Source organism: Colobus angolensis, unplaced genomic scaffold (genome assembly GCF_000951035.1).
Source record: "Colobus angolensis palliatus isolate OR3802 unplaced genomic scaffold, Cang.pa_1.0 Scaffold111, whole genome shotgun sequence".
NCBI classification, from domain to species: Eukaryota; Metazoa; Chordata; class Mammalia; order Primates; family Cercopithecidae; genus Colobus; species Colobus angolensis.
Window position 1 is genome coordinate 8,999,368 of NW_012112142.1, and position 22,067 is coordinate 9,021,434.

General features: G+C 37.6%; 1 protein-coding gene across 8 annotated transcripts in view; it reads left to right on the forward strand.

Annotated features, from left to right (window-relative positions):
* The first annotated feature begins 332 nt into the window (after positions 1-332).
* GYPA (glycophorin A (MNS blood group)) overlaps positions 333-22,067 on the forward strand; it is a 41,454-nt gene continuing 19,719 nt past the window's right edge. For 2 of the 8 annotated variants that reach the window (XM_011957114.1, XM_011957122.1), the window contains exon 1: positions 400-520. In XM_011957114.1, coding sequence (XP_011812504.1) covers positions 484-520 — 37 coding nt within the window. In that variant the 5' untranslated portion in view covers positions 400-483. Of the gene's footprint in view, positions 521-2,799; positions 2,981-13,157; positions 13,316-17,515; positions 17,634-22,067 lie in introns of all 8 variants that reach the window. The other 6 variants (XM_011957097.1, XM_011957104.1, XM_011957088.1 and 3 more) reach the window with 6 other exon arrangements.

Genomic DNA, 22,067 nt, shown 5'->3' on the forward strand with positions numbered 1-22,067 from the left:
ATGATTTAAATTTCTCAAACATGTTCATTTCACATATAGGAAGTCACTTTCGTTTGGACCACAGGGTCTCAACATTAGAAATGAGAAGGTCCATGGCTCCACAACAGCTGCCTCAGTCTGGCACATGCCCTGGCCTCAGAGATTCACAGTCCAGTTCTTCGTCCAGTTGGATGGCTCCTGTCTACCACCTTGCCATGCCCACTTAACTTATGCAAAGTTAATATCACAAGTAGAAGCCTGTTCCTGGCAGTGAAAATTTTCATTGCCACTTTCATAGCCCCAAGATATCCATGTATCTTTATTAACAGGCGCTTGACAACTTGCATCATTTAAAATGTCTCCCCTGCCTATCAGCTGATGATGGCCGCAGGAAGGTGGGCCTGGAAGATAACAGCTAGCAGGCTAAGGCCAGACACTGACACTTGCAGTTGTCTTTGGTAATTTTTTTTGCACTAACTTTAGGAGCCAGCTCATGATCTCAGGATGTATGGAAAAATAATCTTTGTATTACTATTGTCTGGTAAGTGACTTTATTTCATCTTGGTTCTGTTATATTGGGTATAAGATCATAGAATAAAATATAAACTACCCTATTTTAGTTTTATCTTATTTAAATGAATAAATGAGTAGTATTTCCTATTCCAGTCTGGTGGATGGATTTTACTGGAACTCAGCTACCAATGTGGGGTAAATGACACAAAGGAGCCCAGTATTTATGGCTGAATCCAGTTTTCTAGTGTGAGAAGTTTACTTCAATTCTAAGTCTAGCTAGAATTAAAATAATTTTATCAAATGCTATGAGAAATACCTCTGTATGAATAAATGTATTGCTTTGTTTGAGTTATAAGAAGATTCATTTCCAAACTAAAAAGTTATTAATGAAGGTGTTGGTAGCTATATGGCTTTTAGTTTTCAAAAGGTATCATTTCCTACTTTTGCCCAATGGCAAGAAGCCAAAAGCATGAACACTGAAACCATGGGGAGTTGTTCGCTTCTCTGTGGGTCCATTACTAAAGTGTCACATAGAAAAAAAAAACAAAAAATCCTTACTGGCTTAGGTGTCGTGTGAGTTTTGGGAGAAATCTAAATCCATTTAAATAAAGAAATATCATAGGGTTATTATTAAATTGTATTAATTCAATAATTTGAATTTAACTTAATTTAAATTTAATTATTAATTTAGTGTATTAAATTAACATGATTTTGGCCTCTTTCTGAGAAAATTATAGTTAAACCTCCTCTCAAGTGCAGTATTTATGTGTTAGCAATACTAGTGCCCACCCAGCACACAGGGGTCAGGCAGTTGCTTGAAACATTCTGAGTCTATTAGACATTGTTGTAACCCAAGTTAGAGCAAGCATCAAGGATCTACTGAACACTCTGTAGCATGCAGGGTAGAGAGATCGGCATTTTCTCAGATACCCTAGGGGAGGATAAAATAGTGTAATAGTTAAGAGCACAGGCATGAGGACCAGACAAAACTGGGTTCAAATCTAGTTTTACTTCTCAAGGCTGGGGAACATGAAGGCAAATTATATGCCCTCATTTTTATGTGTCCTCATCTGTAAAATGCAGGCAATGCTGGTACTTGCCTGATAATAATAAAGACTAAACAAAGTATTTAATGGAATACACTTACTGATGCCTGAAACAAAGTAAAATGTTAAGCTTACTGTGCATTTTCTATGATTAGAATTAACTATCATGATAAATAAGTATTAATAATATAAATGTTATTAAAATAAGTAGTAGCTACCGATAATTATAGACTATGAAACAAACCTACGTATGTGATTGGTGATTTTTGAAAAGTCAGGGAGAAAAGAAAATTACAGAAAAAAAAAAACAGAAAACAAACATCATTACTCTAATTTTTTAATCAGAAAAGTATGAAAATATTTAGTTTGAAGAAAAGAAAACAAGTGAAAGGGATGTAGTATAATATTTGTATATATATTCATGTATTTATAGTGCTATTACACTAGCACTATAAAAGAGATGTATTCTTTGTGTTGCTCCATGGGGCAAACCATACTGGGTATAACTCAAACAAAATTGAACACTGCATACTCTACTGGGGGTGTGCCTAGCATTTGGGAAAACTCTGTGTGACTTACAAGTGCTCCAAATTTGGAAAGGGTTCCTGGCAAAGAAATGTTTTTTTTTTTTAATTTCTACAACTACACAAGCAGATAGTGAATTAAAGCCTTAAATGACACTTGATAAAGAGGTCATTGGGGCAAGATGACCCTGAAGGCTACAATGGTCTCCAGTACCCAAGCTGTTATCATCTTTGTAGCGTTGGAAACCCTCCAAGGAAACTCTCTTGATGTGGCTACTTTATACTATAACAGAAAGGTGTACGAGCAAGCTTTTCCCCCATACTCATTACCTGAAGAGAAAACATGGTGAAGTCTTTTTCTTTTTTCTTTTTTTTCTTTTTTTGCTATAAAAAAAGATGATTGCCTTGCTTTCTCTAGGAATCTTAAGAATAAAGCTGATATTTCTAATTCCAAACTTACCAGAGATCTTCTTCCAAATGGAAAATCCAGTTTTTCTAATATGACTTGATTCCCAGTCCCTGAATTCCTGCACTCATTTGATGATTCAGTCATTATGTGTCAGATTGTGAACCAGGCACTGAGCCCACAGCACGAAGACAAATGGGCTCCACTGGAGGATACTCGGAGGGTGGGCACAGTGGATGGTGAGAGGGAACACAGACAATAAACAGAACAACAACTATCTTATTAAAATAAGATAAAAAAGTCAAAAATAATACAAAGCATATAAAACCAGGTAAAATGATAAACATGAATGGTGAAAACTGCTTAAGAAAAGGGTAGCAGGGAATTATTTTCTGAGTAGATGATATTTATGCTAAACGTAGAACAAGGAGATGGAGTTAATCCTGAAAATTCTGGGAAAAGAGGACAGATGGCAGAGGGAAGAGCAAGAGCAAAAATTTCTGAGACAGGAGGTAAGTTAGTGTTTTCAAGGAAAAGCTGGAGCTTTAATCTGAAAATCAGATTCTGAAGCTAAGAACCAATTTGAAAATACAGTACTATATCACTTCAACTAGGAAATTATGGCATAAACCAGGAGTCTCCAAAAGTTTTGGTTTTACTTAAAAATTCGTACAAAATTGTATTCTAGGTCATAATATACTAATTTAATGAGAGGAAACAAAGGGACTGGTATGATATCATCATGCCTACTTTATTCATCCGTGTATCCCCAGAATCTAGCACAGTTCCCGATTAGTACTTATAGTAGCATATTGGTTGAGTAAGCAAGGAAGGAAGTGAAGGGAGGGAGAAGGAGAAATAAGCAGAGAGGGAGAGGAAGGAAGAAAGAAAAGAAGGAAAAAAAGAAGGAAGGAAAGAAGAGAGGAGGGAGAGAGAGAGGGAGGCAAGAAGGGAGAAGAGAGAAGGGGAGGGAAGAGAGAAAAGGAAGGGGAGGAGGAAAGCAAAGAGGAAATACTTGTTTTCATCTGGTTAGACACAGTGAGTGCTCCGCATAGACAGCTCATTATTACCCTGTGCATCTGATTCATACCCCTGAAGGTACATCAGTCTGAAAAGTACATGTTAAGTGAAGAAACAAGGCGTCTCTTTTTTTTTTTTTTTTTCAGGGATCCAAGAAGAGAGCCTTGCTAGCTGTCTATTTAATTGGTACAGGAAAGAGTTACAGGAACTGTATGCCAGGGAATACATGACTATAAATTCTTTAAAAGAAAAACCTGTGTCTTCGCGTATGTGTCTCACACATTGTCAGCCACATAGTAGGCAGTCAATATCAACTACTCAAAATGACAAATGACAAATGACCAGAATTTTGTGGCAGACTAGCTTGACCATGAAAAATCATTTAACACTTGTGGGCCTCAGTTTTCTTACGCCTATTTTATAAAGCACCGAGTATATGGTATCTGCAATCACTTTTCATCTGTAAACCTCAACGAATCCCCAAAATTCAGCCTGAGATGAGCTGGACTAGTTGCCAAACCTATAAATATCTGTTGCATGGTGTGAAATAGGGTTTTTAGAAAGAAAGGGACACCCACTGCGAACTCCTTTGCAGACAAGGTCTGAATAGAGGAGAAAGTAGGGATGGTATCTCAAACTTACTTTGTAGTTATTTTAAATTAGGAAATTTAGCTTAACATTCTTGTGATAAATTTCTTTTCACCTTGATTTCTAGAAGATTATTCAAAACAGCTGTGAGCCTGTTCGAGAAGTATATTTTTGAGGAATTTCCCCCATGCTATCTTTATAGGTTATATTTTGACACCAACTGCAAGTGTAATCTCTTTTGCCCAAAAAAACCCCAACCCTACTTATACGGTGCTGACAAAATCAGGCTGGACCTACCTTTTTACATCATAGATTTCCAGCCATTATTATCATATCCACATCTTTAGTAAGTACCTATCTATGTAGTTTTCTGTGATAAATGAGCTAGACTAAAACTAAGCAAAAATGTTGAAAAAAAAAATTCCGGGTTTATCTCTCTGGGTGTTGGGATTGTAAGGTATTTTTTTTTCTCATTTTAAATACTTTCTAAATTTCCTGCAAAGAGAACCATACAATATAATCAGGACAAGTCTTAATATGTTTTAAAAAGTAAACTAAACAAACACAATCTCTGCTTTCTAAGAAGTCTTTAATTTTTGTACGTTGGTCATAGACTATGACCTATACAATTTATTTGGGAGATTTATTAAAAATTTCTGTCTAACCCAAATGATTATATGTAAGCACTGGAAAAATGATGTCATCTTTGTTTGTAGTGTACAAAGTTCTATAAAAGGCTATTTAATCAACTTTGGTATTTCCATCCCTGGATTTATATACAGCAGGTTGGGTTCCGTACATAGGCAGGTTCTGAATAATAATAACCAACACGGATATAGCACTTACTTTGTGCCATGCACTGTTCTAAGTAATGTACATACACTTAATTTTTAAAACTGTAGTAAAATACACATAATATAAATTTACCATTTGAACCATTTTGAAGTGTACAGTTGGTAGCATTTAATGCATTCAAAATGATGCACACCCATCACCATTATCTAGTTCCAGAACATTTTCATCACTCCAAAAGGAAACCTCTTACCCATTAGCAGCCACTTCCAATTCCTCCAGCCCTTAGAAACCACTAATTTGTTTTCTACCTCTACAGATTTACCAATTTTAGATATTTCATATAAATGGAATCATATAATAGGTAACCTTTTGTGTATGGCTTCCTTCACTTAAAAATAATGTGTTAAAAGTTCATCCATATTGTAGCATGTATCAATATTTCATTCCTTTTATAATGAATATTATTCCATTGTGTTGGTATATCACATTTTGTTTATCCATCCATCATTTGATTAAAATTTGGGTTGGTATATCACATTTTGCTTATCCATCCATCATTTGATTAAAATTTGTGTTATCTCCACCTTTTGGCTATTGTGAATAGTGCTGCTGTAAATATTCCTGTACTAGTTTTGTTTGAAACCATTTTTAATACTCAAAGATGTATAGGGGTAGAATTGCTGGGTCACAGTAATTTTATGTTTAACTTATTAAGGAACTGCTAAACTCTTTTCCACAGGAGCTGCACCTTTTCACCTTTTCACCAGGGCATATGAGGTGCCAGTTTCTCCACAATCTTGCAGAAATTGTACTTTTTCATCTTTTTAATTATAGCCATTTCAGAGGGTGTAAAAAGATTTTTCACTGTGGTTTGTTGCATTTTCCTAATAACTAATGATGCTGAGAATCTTCTCATGTAGCTGTTGGTAATTTACATTTTGCATATCTTTGGAGAAATGTTGGTTCTAGTCCTTCACCCACTTTTAAATTTATTTTTGTCTTTTTGTTGCTAAGTTGTAAGAGTTTCTTCTGTGTTCTGGATATAGAGTTTTATCAGATATACTATTTGTAAACATTTTCCTTCATTCTGTGGATTTTTGTTTTTACTTTTGATAGTGTCCTTTGATGCACAAATGTTTTTCATTTTCAAGTCCAATTTATTTTTTCTTTTGTTGCTTACGCTTTTGATATCATATCTAAAAATAATTGCCAAATTTAAAATCATAAAAATTTCTCCCGATGTGTTCTTCTGAGAGTTTTGTAGTTCTTCTCTTATGTTTAGATCTTTGGTTTATTATCAGTTAACTTTTCTATATGATGTATGATAAGAGTCCACCTTTGTTATTTTGCAGTTGTCCCAGCACTATTTGTTGAAGAGGCTATCCTTTTCCCATTGAAGGGTCTTGACACCCTTCTTGAAAGTTAATTGGCCATGGATATATGAGTTTATTTCTGGAGTCTCAATTCTATCCTAAGAATACATCTGTTCTTGGAGCAAAAATCACACAGTTTTTATTGCTGTTGCTTGGTTATAAGTTTTGAATTCATGAAGTGTGATTCACTGAACTTTGTTCTTCTTCAAGATTGTTTTGACTATTAAGATCCCTAACAATTTCATAGAATTTTTAGGATTAGGTTTTCCATTCTTGCAAAAAACAAATTATGTGCATTTTAACTTAATTAATCTGTTCAACAACTCTATAAGGTAGAGACTAGCCCATTGTATAATGGTGGAACAAAAATATAGAGATTAAGTCAATTTTGCAAGGTCTCAGGCAGTTGCTAGAGGAATTAGTTTGAGTCTAGGCAGTTCCACTGCAGAATATGTGCACTTAGAGAATACGTTATGTTGCCTGTGCCATACCTAGTGATGTTCCAGGATTGACTCCGTTACTCTTACAATATTGTCACTCAGTGTTCTGCTTGTGCTTTTACCAAGCTGAAGACCTTAATGAAGGTTGATGGTCTATCTTCCTCATGTGGTGCAGCTAAGGAACTCTAACTGTTTGGCTGTCATGTTAGCGTTTTGCTCCTTTTTATACAGGCTATGGAAAATGTTTTTAAATTCTGGAGGCCTCCTTTTGATGTTATCATTTATTTCCCAGTCATAATTATATTTTTAGAAACCAAAATAGAAGGAAATAAATAAAAAACATAAAACATGAATAGTACAGCTATTTGAGGCAACTGAGAATGTAGATCATGGCACTGAAATTGCATTTTGCTAGGAAAAAGACCACAAAAGTTCTCCCCTTGCTACCTTTCCTGAACTATTCTGTTAGATTCAGACCTCAAAAACATTTTATCAGGAAATACAGAAATGTTTTTCAAAATGAGTGTATGGGAATGTGGGAATGTGGGAATGCCTAATAAAATCTGTCCTCATTGGTTCGTTAGCAAAACATCATATAAATCAATAGCTTGTGATTGCAGGAAGATATATTTCAGATCCTTTCTGTGTTTGTTTTTTGCTTTCTTGATGTACCACAATTGGAGAAAACTTAAAATTTCTCAGTGGTATTGTATTCTTGCCAATTTGTTATTTTGCTTTATATTTCTCGTTGCTATGTTATTGGGCCATAGTGGTCCATAATTACTTAAGAACCATTGTGAAATACATTGCTTAATGACACAAGTAAATCTTTTTCATTGTTTGTAATGTTTTAGCTCTTAATTCTACTTTGCCTAAGATTAATGCTGTTATTCCTATTGAGTTTTATATGTATTTATTTATTTATTTTGAAGATGGAGTCTCATACTGTTGCCCAGGCTGGAGTGCAGTGGCACGATCTCAGCTCATTGCAACCTCCGCCTCCCGGGCTCAAGCAATTCTCCTGCCTCAGCCTCCCAAGTAGCTGGGACTACAGGTGCACAACGCCATGCCTGGTTACTTTTTTGTATTTTAGTAGAGACGGGGTTTTACCGTGTTGCCCAGGCTGGTTCCCAACTCCTGAGCTCAGGCAATCCACCTGCCTCGGCCTCCCAAAGTGTTGGGATTACAGGCGTGAGCCATTGCACCAGTCCTAACCTATCTGTTTTGACTCAATCTTAAAGTCTTTGTCTTTTAACACAAAACCATAATCCATATGCATTCACAACCGACATTTAGTATCTTATTTCTGTTATCTTATTTCATATTTTATTATATGATTCCTTGTTTCTGCTCTTTTGATATATATACTATGTTTTATTTGCCCTTATCTTCTTATGTGTTTCTAAAGGTATATAGTCTACTTGTAATTGTCCCATTAGCTAACTTTGTGTTTTTGAAAGCATTCTCTTTCAGAATTCCCATTTTAGTGGCACAGCACACATAGAAAGTCTAAGTGCTTTCTGGAGCTAGATAAGCTGGATAAAGGTGCGCATGAGCCACTGGTCAATGGCTTGTGCAGGCCGTGAGTGCATTTCAGGTATGTCATAGGCTATTGATTGCCTCAGTCCCTCTGGCAGCCAGGTATTCAGATAGGGTATAACCTGGTTCATCAGGCTCAAAACATACTCAAGTATTATTGAGACATAGTCAATGTGCAGTACCACTCACAGCACACAGACTCACACACACATTTGTCTGAAATAAAATTCCACAAAATAATACCTTCCCTTATTATGTGTGATGTACTTTGATATATTCTCTTCTATTTTATACAACTTAATATTTTTTAGAGACAAGATTTTTCTCTGTGGCCTAAGCTGGACTGCAGCGGCACAGTCATAGCTTACTTCAGTCTTGAACTGCTGGATTCAAGTGATTCTCCAGCTTCTGCCTCTCTAGTAGCTGAGACTTCAGGTGCGCACAACCACGCCTGACTTAACTTTTTTGTTATTTAATTTGTAAATATGCGGTCTTGCTATATTGCCCAGGCTGGTCTCAAGCTCCTGGCCTCAAGTGATCCTCCTGCCTGGGCCTCCCAAAGCACTGGGATTACAGGCATGAGCCACCACACCCAAACTACAACATAAATTTTTAGTGCCAGTGACAACCCACTGGACTGATTTCATAGCCCATTAGTAGAGGAATGCACCATCTTGACTGCATGTTGGAATTGTCTCAGAGAATCTATGTAGCACTGATGATTGGGTTTCACATCCAGAGATTCTAATTATACTAATACATGGGCCAAGCAAACTATAGCCTGTGAATGGCCGACCCCCTAGTTTTGTACACCTTACAAGTTAAGAATGATTTTTGCTTTTTTAAGTGCTTAAAAAAATCAAAATAGGCTGGTCGTGGTGGCTCAAGCCTGGAATCCCATCACTTCGGGAGGCCGAGGCAGGTGGATCACGAGGTCAGGAGATCGAGACCATCCTGGCTAACACAGTAAAACCCCATCTCTACTAAAAATACAAAAAATTAGCTGGGCATGGTGACAGGCACCTGTAGTCCCAGCTACTTGGGAGGCTGAGGCAGGAGAATGGCGTGAACCCGGGAGGCAGAGCTTGCAGTGATCAGAGGTTGCGCCACTGCACTCCAGCCTGGGCAACAGCGCAAGACTCTGTCTCAAAAAAATACAAAAGAAAAAATTCAAAATAATAATAATAATAATAATAATAATAATAATATGGGAATATTTTATGGAATTCAAATTCTATTGTCCACAAATCATTATTGGAACACAGTCATACTCATGTATTCATGCTTTGGTTTACATATTGTCTGTGGCTGCTTTTGCACAGTGACAGAGCTGAATATTTATAATAGATGGTCCACAAAGCCTAAAGCAGTTATGGCCCACAAATCCTAAAGTAGTTACTCTCTCTCCCATTACACAGGAAGTTTACTAACACTTGTGCTAAGGGATCCCCACAGACAATTTGAAAAACTTAAGTTTTAGACTAAAGATTTCCAATCTAAATTCCTGTGGAGCTTTCTGAAGCTGCCAGGTGGAGATGGGCACAGGATGTGAGGCTCCAGGCCAAACACTCAGGCTGGCTTCCACCAAGCAGTTCAACTCTGTCTGTTTCACACACTGATGAGCTTATCCTTGGAAAGTGATTAAAGTAAAATTAAATGCGATGTGAGGGAGGAAGTGAGGGGGACTGTGGCTCTAAAACATAACCCTAAGAAACACCAACATTTAAGATGGCAAATGATGTCATTTCTAAAGTCATTCAGGCTAATATCCCATACTGTAGCTGTTCACATTATAGATAAAGGTGACACTAGAACCATAGAAAATGTAAGAATGGACCTCAAAACTCAGGAAAATGAAGTTTACATATATTAATCATATTACCAACTGGAGCAGTTGTTCTCACTGCTGGCCGCACATCAGAATCCAATGCCTGGATACCACAGATAATTCTACCATGCAGTCAAGGATGAGAACGAACTAGTTTCGTTTCTGCAGTTTTTTATTATTCAACCAGTGAAAGGAAGCACCAGTGGTGTGAGAACTTTTGGATAAGGTTTTGTTTTTAATTAAAATTATTTTCATCCCACCCAACTTCCTTAAGCCCAAAGTTAATGTATGTGAAGGTCAGCTACAGAAATACCAATATCTTAGACTAAAGTGGACACAGGTAAAGTATGTGAGACCCTCTTTTGTTCTGAGGATTCTTTAGTAGACAGGAGTGACCAGATTGGAATATGCTTGGCTGGAAAAATTAAGATTCAAGTTAACAAACTGTTAATAACCAGAACCATCTGCTCTTCCGTAATGTGGATTTGCCACTGCAGGTCACCCTACAATGCTATGTTAGAGGTACAACACTCCTACCCTCAGGCTATGAACAAGGTGAATTATTATTTTTATAGATCTTCATTTAGCCCTGATTTGTTGAAGTGAAGGCTTGCTTGAGAGTTAGTGGCGTCATAATTTGGTGAGAATTTAATCTCTCAATGACACTTATTTGATTCTCTCATTCTCTTTCTGCTACATAGATCACAGTAGACCTTGGCAGACAGTTCTGTAGTTACACAGGTCTGAATTCAAAATCCAGGTCTGCCACTTAGCGGCTGTGTGAACTTGGGCAAGTTAGGCCATGTTTCTGATGTTTTTTTGTTCCTCCTCCACAAAGAATAATTAATATATAACAATAGGGTCTCAGCTAGTTGTTTTAAAAATGGTTAGAGAGATGTGTGGAATGAAGTAAGTGTACAGTAAGTGTGAACTATAAATATTATTATCTTAGACATACAGATTTCCATGATTCATGAATGGTGAAGCATTTTAGAAGACATCTATTCCAGGCCAGGCATGGTGGTGAGCACCTATAGTCCCAGTTGCTCAAGAGAATGAGGCAGGAGAATTGCTTGAGCCTAGGAGTTTGAGGCTAGTATGGGCAATATAGTTAGACCCTATCTCAAGAAAAATGCAAAACTTTTTTTAAAGTTTAAAAAAAGAAACATCTGTTCCAGTACTCTCATCTTAGAGGCCAGAAAACTGAGGCTCAGATAATTTCAGAGACTTGTATAGATCCCCCAACCATTTGGTGGCAAAGCCAGGAATAGAACTCTGCTCTCGTTTCCCAGTGGGACAGTGGACAGAAATTCATCTTGCTTTCCATCTGTCCAGGCTGAAGAATGTGCACTGGCCGGGATGACAGAGTGTCTGATTTTTTTCTCCACCTCTGCTGTCTCAGCGATGGTTTGGTACAGTGTGGATGACCAGAAGCTGGATAGTACAGAGCCAGGCTAAAAAGTTCAGGCTTCCTGAAGGGAAGCTGCAGCCTCCTAGGCCACAACACCTTTGAGACAGAATAGATAAAGCACCCTTCTCTACCAAGTCAGGAAAGGAAGAAGTGTGACCAATTAGCTGCATGGGGGCTGTCAAAGCACGCCAGTCTGAAGATGAGCAGAGACTGGGTCATTCCATTTGGCACCGAGCACACTAACTGTACCAGTTAATAGGCCATGCTTTTCTCTAGAGCCATTGGCTGAAGAGTTCAAACAAAGAGTATTGAGAATAGGCTATCCAAAACAGTAGGCTCAGATGCTATCACACAAAGCACTTTATCCTTAAGTTCAATTTTTCTAAATTGTAGTTGGCTGCTTTGGCTTAATAAAAACCTTCCAAAAAAGGAAAATGAATGGCCACAGACAGTATGGGTGTCTAACTATATTATCACAACTTGACCAAGATTGAACTTGTCAATCCTTTGGTTCAAGAGCAAAACAAAATCATTCCCTTAAAATATTGCTTCGTGGGAACCATCTTCTTCAAACATCTTTTAGCACAGGCAAGATTCCCATTTATACATTCATTCTGTCCAAGACAGTGAGATCTGGCAGAAAAGGCATTGAGTTGGAAGTCAATGGATATGAGTTTTTGTCCCAGTTTTACCACAAATTAGCTGAGCGTAACTTCTACAGATGCATTTATCAAGCAGTTTTCATGGTCATTGCAATGCCAAAAAACTGTAGCATTTAGAAAATTTAGTTTTCAGACTTGTAAACTATTTAAGGCATTGCATATGAAGGGTGTGTCCTTGTAAGAGTTTGCTTATGCAAGATAAGGATTCTTTCAGCTGCAAGTCAGGAGGGAACCAAAACTCAAACCAGCAGCTGCATGAACTGACTTTATCACATCTTGACAAGAGCTCAGCCACTGGAAGTTTTGGCATACAGAAAAACTCAAGGGTACTTGTACAATACCACATTTTATTTTTATTGTGTCTAATAGCATTCCACGTTAGAAATGTCATTTATTTGGAAAAGCTGAGTGGTTTGATGGATAAAGCATAAAGCAGAGAGCTACGAGGCTGGCTATTTCCAGTTGTATTCCTAACATGTCTCGGGCCCCCACATCACCCCACCTCCTTGGTACAATGGGAGCAGTGACAGAAGTCCATTCTCTCTCCCCCAACACATGGGGATAAAATACAAGAGAGGTGAAATGTTCTGTAACATATCCAATGTTATGCAAGTATAAGCTGTGAGATGATCCAAACACAAATTTTGCGTATTTCATTTTCTAGAAAGAATACCAATTCATTCCACCCTTCTCAAACCTAAATTATACAATTCAATTCAGGTCACACAGACTTACTTTGTACTAAGTACCATAGCAAATGCCATTTCAGTGCCTGAAAACTGAAAAACATTTAAAGCAGGAGTTTGAGGCCTTACTAATATGACAACACATACTATTATATTTTATTTTGCACTAATTTGCCACTTAAACATTAAACAATCAATCTGAGAGATTTTCGAACACTTGCCTGCTAAGTGCCCTAAGCCTCCACATCAATGCACGTTATACTCCCCTTTCTCCATATATTAGCCCATGCTATTTCTTTATCCCTCCTCCTCCTGCATCTTCACCTAAAACTCTGCCCATCCTTCAGGGTTCATCCAGTGATTCATTTGCAAGTAGGCATGGAGTAAGGTCTTGACAGTATGTTTTTCAGAGGCCTATGCAGCTAAGAAAATGTGCAGTACTGGCACAAGGTCTGTCCATTCCTGGGTAGCCAGATGCTGGACACATCTTTCCTAACACCACAAGGTAAATATGCTTCACTTGGAGAGAGAGCTGAAATTTTTCAGGTACAGACTGGATGTGTTCCTGCCAGAAGATGTGAAGGGAGTAAGAAACTGACTCTCATCCCAGTATTGCTAGAGCAAAACACAGTTTCTCTCAGTGGCTACAGTATAAGGACAGTGAGGGTTAACAGATATAATCTAAGTAATATAATAAATTAGTGTGGAAAAATCATTAAAATGAAGACTACATGGTTTTTTATTAAAATTCTAGCTTTTAGGATATCCAGGGAGCTCAGGAATTTAGTTGTCCTTTGTTGAATGTACAATGTGCCCCAATGCTTGCTGACAAATGTAATAAAACATTAGAGAAATCTCACCAGATCTGAACCAGGCAGTGAGATCTGGAAGGTGAGAATAATATTGGGGGTCAGCAGAATTAAGTCTCAGTTCTGTCTCTTACCTGATATGCTAATCTGAGCTAGTCATTTAATTTTTGTGCGACCAAATGTCTTATCTGTAAAGTCGGCAAGTTGGATTAGATGTTCTACAGGTGGTTTTCTAGCTTAAATGTACCTGAACTCAACAGGACAATACTTAAACTGGCCTTTAATCTAGGAATGACACAAGTAGATTTTTGAAAGCTAATTTAGCTATAGAAAGCTGAGAGCTCCAAAGGCAAAGAGATAAAAATAACTGGAGAGCCATCTCTGAATCCAGTCCCTAAGCTGTTTTGGCAAACTAAAGTTTGCTGTTTAATGGTTACGAGTTTGCTTAAACGCTTTCTACCCAATTTACTGAACTAAATATGCTATAGTAAAAAGTCCTATTCAAACACCATCTTCTTGCAGATATTTTGCAGGTTTTCAGAATTGAATATGTCCACAGATGTCTATTAGCTGGTTAGGGTCTTAGGAATCTAGGAGAGCCAAGTAGTTGTGCGAGCTGTTGCTATCAAGTGTAGTTTTGAACATTCTTGGTGACGTTAAGGGATCATATTGTGGAAATCTGGTTTCCTTACCTTGAATTTTGAATGAAGCTTTAGCATTTGAGGATGTTTGTTTTGTTTCTCCTTCCAGGTAAGTGATTTTTTTTTTCAACCAGATGCTGGTTTATTTAATTTGAAGCTATTGATGAAATTCTTTAAAATGCCCCCATGTGATTCTACTCTGGAATAACTAACAAATTATTTAAAAGTTAATACTAGAAAATATGAAAACTCATTTTTATGGGAATTATTGTTCTTTCAGGATGACACTGTTTTGTAAACGATAGACTTCCAATAACAAGCCTCTGTGCCTTCCTCTTACCACTAAGCAAGCATGGGTATTAATTCCTATTGAAAGGCTTATGTTATCTTTTTTCCAGAAATGGAAGAAAAATGAACTATTAAAAAGGTCATTTTATAGGTCAGCTACCGTTATCAGATTGTTGAGAAAATGATATTAAAAAAACAATTTTTATCAAATTATCTTTAGGGCATTTATATGTTTATTTTCTTACTGTGTTGATTTAAGTGACTATGAGACGTTGTATCAGAGCAACTGATTCTGGAGAATTAAAGCGAGTATTCTAAGAACATAAGTGGCAACTTTCAGTCTCAAATCAATTTGGCCACCAATCAGTTTTTGTAAGGGTACAAATAGGACATAACATGCTCAGATGGGATGTGGATAAAGTGTATACAATTTTACATTGAGGAAAGTGTGTCAATGTGTTACCTTCAATGTTAGAAATTCCCAACCTCTGACAGTAGTTCAGAGCCTTGTTAAAAGCCAGAGTGGAGGCATATAGATCCAGCTGGAAAGAGAGGCATTATGGTCTAACTTAGGACAAATTTTAAAGCCAGTGTTAGGGTCTGAGTCCAGCTTTGCAAACTTGAGTACAGTATTTGATCTCTGGGGTTTCAGCCTTGACTTCAGAACAAAATTTCCACCAAGTGCTCTTTTCTTTTACCGTGAGGAGTGGCTGTTGAAGAAGAAAGAAGTCTACCTATTTGCTAGAGTGTTAAAATTGTTTTCATTAACCTCAAAACTTATGTAAATAAGCTCTCTCTCCCTAAGCATGTTTTCATTCTTATAAAAAAGTTACATATACTTTGCTTATCAATTTAAAATACTTTTCACCTTCTCTGACTTCATTTAAAATTAAAATAATTAAAGTGCCAGTTTTAAGAGATGTTAGCTCCCGTTGTTGGTTCTTTGCCGTATTCTTTTTATAACCTGCTATAATTTTCTGCCCCCTTTAAAGCCTCAGGCTACAGGCCTTCTCCACCAAAGGAATGTTAAGAAGTGATAAGGGTCTTCTGTGAGCAGGAGTGGCTTGTTTGCAAAGGGATTGCTTATCTTAGCCACTCTTGAACACAAGATGGGACCCTCTACTGCAAAGCTCTGGCATGTTTTTTTCCCCCAAGTCATCCTCCATACTACTGACAGTGATTTTCCCTAAGTAAAAAACTGCTTCAAACCCTTCATTGTCTTTCCACTGCCTTAAAAATAAAGTCCAAATTCTAGAGTGTGACTCACAACATTTGGTGCCTACCACCTCTTCAGCCTCTCATTTGCTGTTCACTCATTTCTCTATTCATCTCCTTCTCATACCTTGTGCTGCAGCCACATAGATAACCTGCAGTTTTTCTAACTTGCAATGATGTCTCAAATTCCAAGGCATTGCTGGTACCACACAGCATGCCTGGTAAAATCCTAGACTTCTTTCAAGATAAATTCAAAAACACCTCCATGAGGTCTTTCTACCTCTCCAAGTAGAATTGACTACTGTCTCCTTTGTGCCCCCACTTCCACCACCATCCTAAAATACTTATTATACTTAGATTAATAATTGTCACTCTCACTGTACTGGAATTTCCCTGAAAGGAAAAGCCATGAAGTACTTATCATTATATTCTTAGTACATAGTCCACAGCACATACCCCTCACCCCAAAAATAACCTTTTGTAAATAATTGAATAAATTAATAAACACCCAAGGCCCCCAGTAAACATCAAGGCCTAAGGAATGCACATCTGGATTCTAAACAATCATAAGGTTTTACAACACCATGTTAAGCACCAGGGACTTCAGAGAGCTTTTAGTCTAAATCTTATTAGAGAGGCCAGCGAAGACATCCCAAAGGAAGTGGCATTGAACTGAGACTTGACAAGCCAGTACTTAGGCAAGATAGGGAGGGAAATATTTCAGATGAAGGGAGGAGGTGGCACAAGGTTTAGGACATGGAAAAGGTTATGGTGCATTCATAGAGTGAAGAGATATGCAGAATGGCTGGAGCCCCAAGAGGGAAGAGAAGGGTGAAGCAATAACGATGGGAGGCAAGCAGGACTGGACCATGCAGAGTCTTGCAGGTGTTCACAAAGAAAATTGCAGCACCCTCCCATAGACTGAACACACCTCTCTACCTGAACACCTGGAATTCTGACTCAGGCAGTTCCTAACATCCTGCTGAACAGTTGAGAAACTTGTACTCATAGTCAAAACTGCTAGATGGCATTTACAGACTAAGTTTTGTGTATTTTTTTTTTTTACTATTTTTTCTTCTTTTAGCAAAAGTATGCTTGCTATTGAAATGTTGAAAATATTTTGTTGATCTTAAAATGATGCTTATTTTTCCAGATGCTTGCATTCATTCTACATGTGCTGTTTTGTCATTTAGCTTGTTTAATTTATTATGTTCACATTCAGATGCAATCTGAAAACCCATTGTGTTAGTTTGTTTTCACACTGCTATGAAGAAATAACTGAGACTGGGTAATTTATAAAGAAAAGAGGTTTAATTGCCTCATGGTTCTGCAGGCTATACAAGCAGCATAGTGCTTCTGCTTCTGGGGAGGCCTCAGGAAACAATCATGGCAAAAGGGAAAGTAGTCATGTCTTACATGGTTGGAACAAGAGCAAGAGAAAGAGTGGGGAGAGAGAGAGTTGGAGCAAGAGCAAGAACAAGAGAGTGGGGAGGTGCCACACACTTTTAAACAACCAGATCTTGTGAGAAATCACTATCTCCATGACAGCATCAAAGGGGATGGTGTTAAGCAATGAGAAACCAGCCCCATGATCCAATTACCTGCCTCCAGCATTGGGGATTACATTTCCACATGAGATTTGGATGATGACACAGATCCAAACCATACCACTCACCTAATTCTTTCTCTATAAGAATTTGACCAAGCATTTATAACAATTAACATTTCATTTAACATCTTTTATGAACAAAGCACAATTCTCGTGCTAAGAAGATTCAAAATAATGGGATATTGAAGTATTAGGAACAAGTTTTATGTTTCAGAAGAGCCCATTCGGTATCCACAGGGATAAGAAATGTGCACCCTAAATGTAAGTGGATTACACCTAACTGAAAAGGGTAAAGAAGGAGTGGAGGATTAAAGGGAGAAGTGTAGAGAGGACGAAAGTTAGAAATGGAAGTGACGAGCACACCTGAGTGAAGGATGAGAGCTCTAGCTGCCTTTTCCAGTTGGATTCCCGTGCAGCTGAGCCAAAGGCTGATCTCAAGTTTGTTGTTACATGCCCATTTAAGGCTTCTGGCCATTAACACTTTTGATTTTTTTTGGCTTGTTATTTTATTAGCTATTTTCATAACAGTTTCATAGCTAAACCTATTTTACTCAGATTGTATGCCTTTTCAAAAATACAATAGATGGTCCATATTCCATTATCTAGGAATAAGCTGAAGCTCATATCTAACATTTATTAAGATAGATGGATTATTTTTGTTTATTAATTATCTTTGTAAATAATTTTTACATACTTTCATTGACTCATAAAGATGTTTCTTTCTATAATTTTAATCTTAATATTTGTTGAACTTCAAAATCCCTATCACCAGGTTATTGTTTAAAAGCATTGTTTTTTATGTTATCTTAAAAGCCATTATGCCTGAGTGCTGAACAACTTAGAAACATTCAGTAATTGTTTTGCAAGCTATTTAGTGAATTCATATGGCAATCAGTTTATACACACATGATGGAATCGGGGGCAGGCCAAGTTAAAGAGCAAGGCCAGGAAAGGACTTAAAAGAGAGGAGAAAACATAGACAGTTTGGGAACAATAGATCATGTCTTCTCCATGATTTGGGGGTAAACTGATTACCTATCAGTTTAACTGATAAACAGAGGCAGGTTTTAGAAGTCTTCCCTCTGGTAGACTAATGAGAGGTGTCAAAGAAAATGTTTTCTGTTGTTTGTGGGTTCTCCAGGAAACTTTGAGCATTCAGCTGAGAGGCCAAGTTGGCTGCCTCTGAGAAGAAGCCCTTCCACCTCTACTCTATTGCACTTGGGTGCCATTCCCCTCATTTGAATGTCTCAAAGAGATGAGCAAAGGTACATCTACAAAGTTCAGGGTACTGACGTTTATCATGATGATTTGTAACTCTGAGAAGAGTGAAAAATACATGAATGCACAGAATAGCAGATTGAAATATAAACCACAGAACACAATATACAACACAGTATACAATAGAATACTATGCAGTCATTAAAAATCTTCTCATAGAAGAATATTTGACAGAATAGGGGTATCTGTGGCATATTAAGTAGAAAATCATACTTGTAAACATTATATACATATTCATGTATATTTAAACACCATGATCCCAGATTTAGATATAACAACTAAAAGTTCAGATGGCTACATATCAAAATGTGTCAAATGTTCAACCTTGCATAGGCTGACTGTAGATGAATTTTATATTATTCTTTGTGCTTTCTTGCAGTTCCCAAATTTTCTTTATTGAATCTATATTACTTTTGCAATTTAAAGAATCTAATTTATAAAAAGTTATAAAATAACTTATAAAGTTGAAATGTATTGCATTTAAGAATAAAAAGTGTTTAATTACAAAAATAATTCACAATTTATCTAATGAGATTTTAAAAGGATGTATGTGAGTCTACATTCTGATTTCATGTTTGTGTGCATGTTTTTATATTAGAGAGCAGCAGTGACCTAGAATTCATTCCATTGCCTGGTTATCTGACTCTTTGGTCAGTATCTTAGGCTGGAGCCAGCATTGCCTATAATTCCATCACAACTCCGAGCATCCACTTTCGAAAGAAGGAAAAAAAAAAAAAAGCGTGGGAGGGGAAACTTAGAATTGACTCAACCTCTTTCGAAAGAAGGAAAAAAAAAAGCGTGGGAGGGGAAAGTTAGAATTGACTCAACCTCTATTGAACTATAAGAACATTAAATGCAATGTGTTTTATTATTGTTTCAATTTTTACTGAAGAAGTAAGATTGTCCCTAGCAGATGGAGACACTGAGACATGGGATAGAACTTTTGTTCTATATAATTATTACGCGCTTCCACCTTTCTTAGCATAGACAGTTTTCCAAATGCAGCTTCAAGTTACCCCTTTATAAGCATCATAACAATAATACCCAACGTATATGTAATTCTCTTTATGTGCAACTACTATCCTAACACATACATACACATACACATCACATACAAAGACACCACATATGCACACTTGCCACATACACACATACACATCACACACACACATACCACATACACACACACCACATATGCTCACATACAACATACACATACACATCACATAGACACACATACCACATGCGCACACATACTACATACACACACACATCACATACACACACCTACCACATATGCACACATACACATCACATACACACACAACATATACGCACAAATACCACATACACACACGTATACATCACATGCACACATACCACATATGCATAAATACCACATACGCATACATACACATCACATACACACATACCACATATGCACACATACACACCACATACACACACACCACACACACACACACCATATACACAGACATACATATCACATACACATACCACATATGCACATATACCACATACGCACACATATCACATACATACACACCAAATACACATACCACATACGCACACATACACATCACACACACACACACTACATATGCACACATACCACACACGCACATGTACACATCACATATGCACACATAACATTACACATGCACACATACCACATATGCACACATACCACATATGCACACATACACACACACCACATACACACACATAAACATCACATACACATCACATACACACCAGATACGTACAAATACCAAATACACACACATACACATCACATACACACACACCACACACACACACACCACATACGCACACATACACATCACATATGCACACATACCACATACGCACACATACACATCACACATGCATACATACCACATACGCACACATACCACATACGCAATGCACACATACCACATACGCACACGTACACATCACATACATACACACCACAAACACACACATACCACATATGCACACATACACATCACATACACACGTATACCACATATGCACACATACCACATACGCACACATACACATCACATACCAAATACGCACACATACCACATATGTACACATACACATCACATACACACATACCACATATGCACACAAACACATCACATACACACCATACACACACATACCACATAAGCACACATACACATCACATACACACAACCAAACATGCACATGTACACATCACATATGCACACATACACATCACACACACATACCACATACGCACACATACACATCACATACACACATACCACATACACACACATACACATCACATACACATACACCACACAGGCACACATACCACATACGCACACATACACATCACATACACACACCACATATGCACACATACCACATACGCACATGTACACATCACATACGCACACATACACATCACACATGCATACATACCACATACGCACACATACCACATACGCAATGCACACATACTACATACGCACACGTACACATCACATACATACACACCACACACACATACCACATATGCACACATACACATCACATACACACGTATACCACATATGCACACATACCACATACGCACACATATACACACACATACCAAATACGCACACATACCACATATGTACACATACACATCACATACACACATACCACATATGCACACAAACACATCACATACACACCATACACACACATACCACATAAGCACACATACACATCACATACACACACATACCAAACACATGCACACATACACATCACACACGCACACATACCACATACGCACACATACACATCACATACACACATACCACATACACACACATACCACATACACACACATACACATCACATACACATACACCACACAGGCACACATACCACATATGCACACATACATGTCAGATACACACACCACACACATAACTGCATACGCACACATACTTATTACATACACACACACCACATACGCACACATACCATGTACACACACATACACATCACATATGCACACGTACCACATATGCACACATACCCATCACATACACACACACCACATACGCACACATACACACCACATACACACCACATATGCACACATGCCACATATGCACACATACACATCACATACACACACACCACATACGCACAAATACCACATACGCACACATACACATCACATACGCACACATACACATCACAGATGCACACATACACGTCACATATGCACACATACACACCACATACGCACACATATACATCACATACGCACACACCACACAAGCACACATACACGTCACATATGCACACATACACACCACATACGCACACATATACATCACATACGCACACACCACA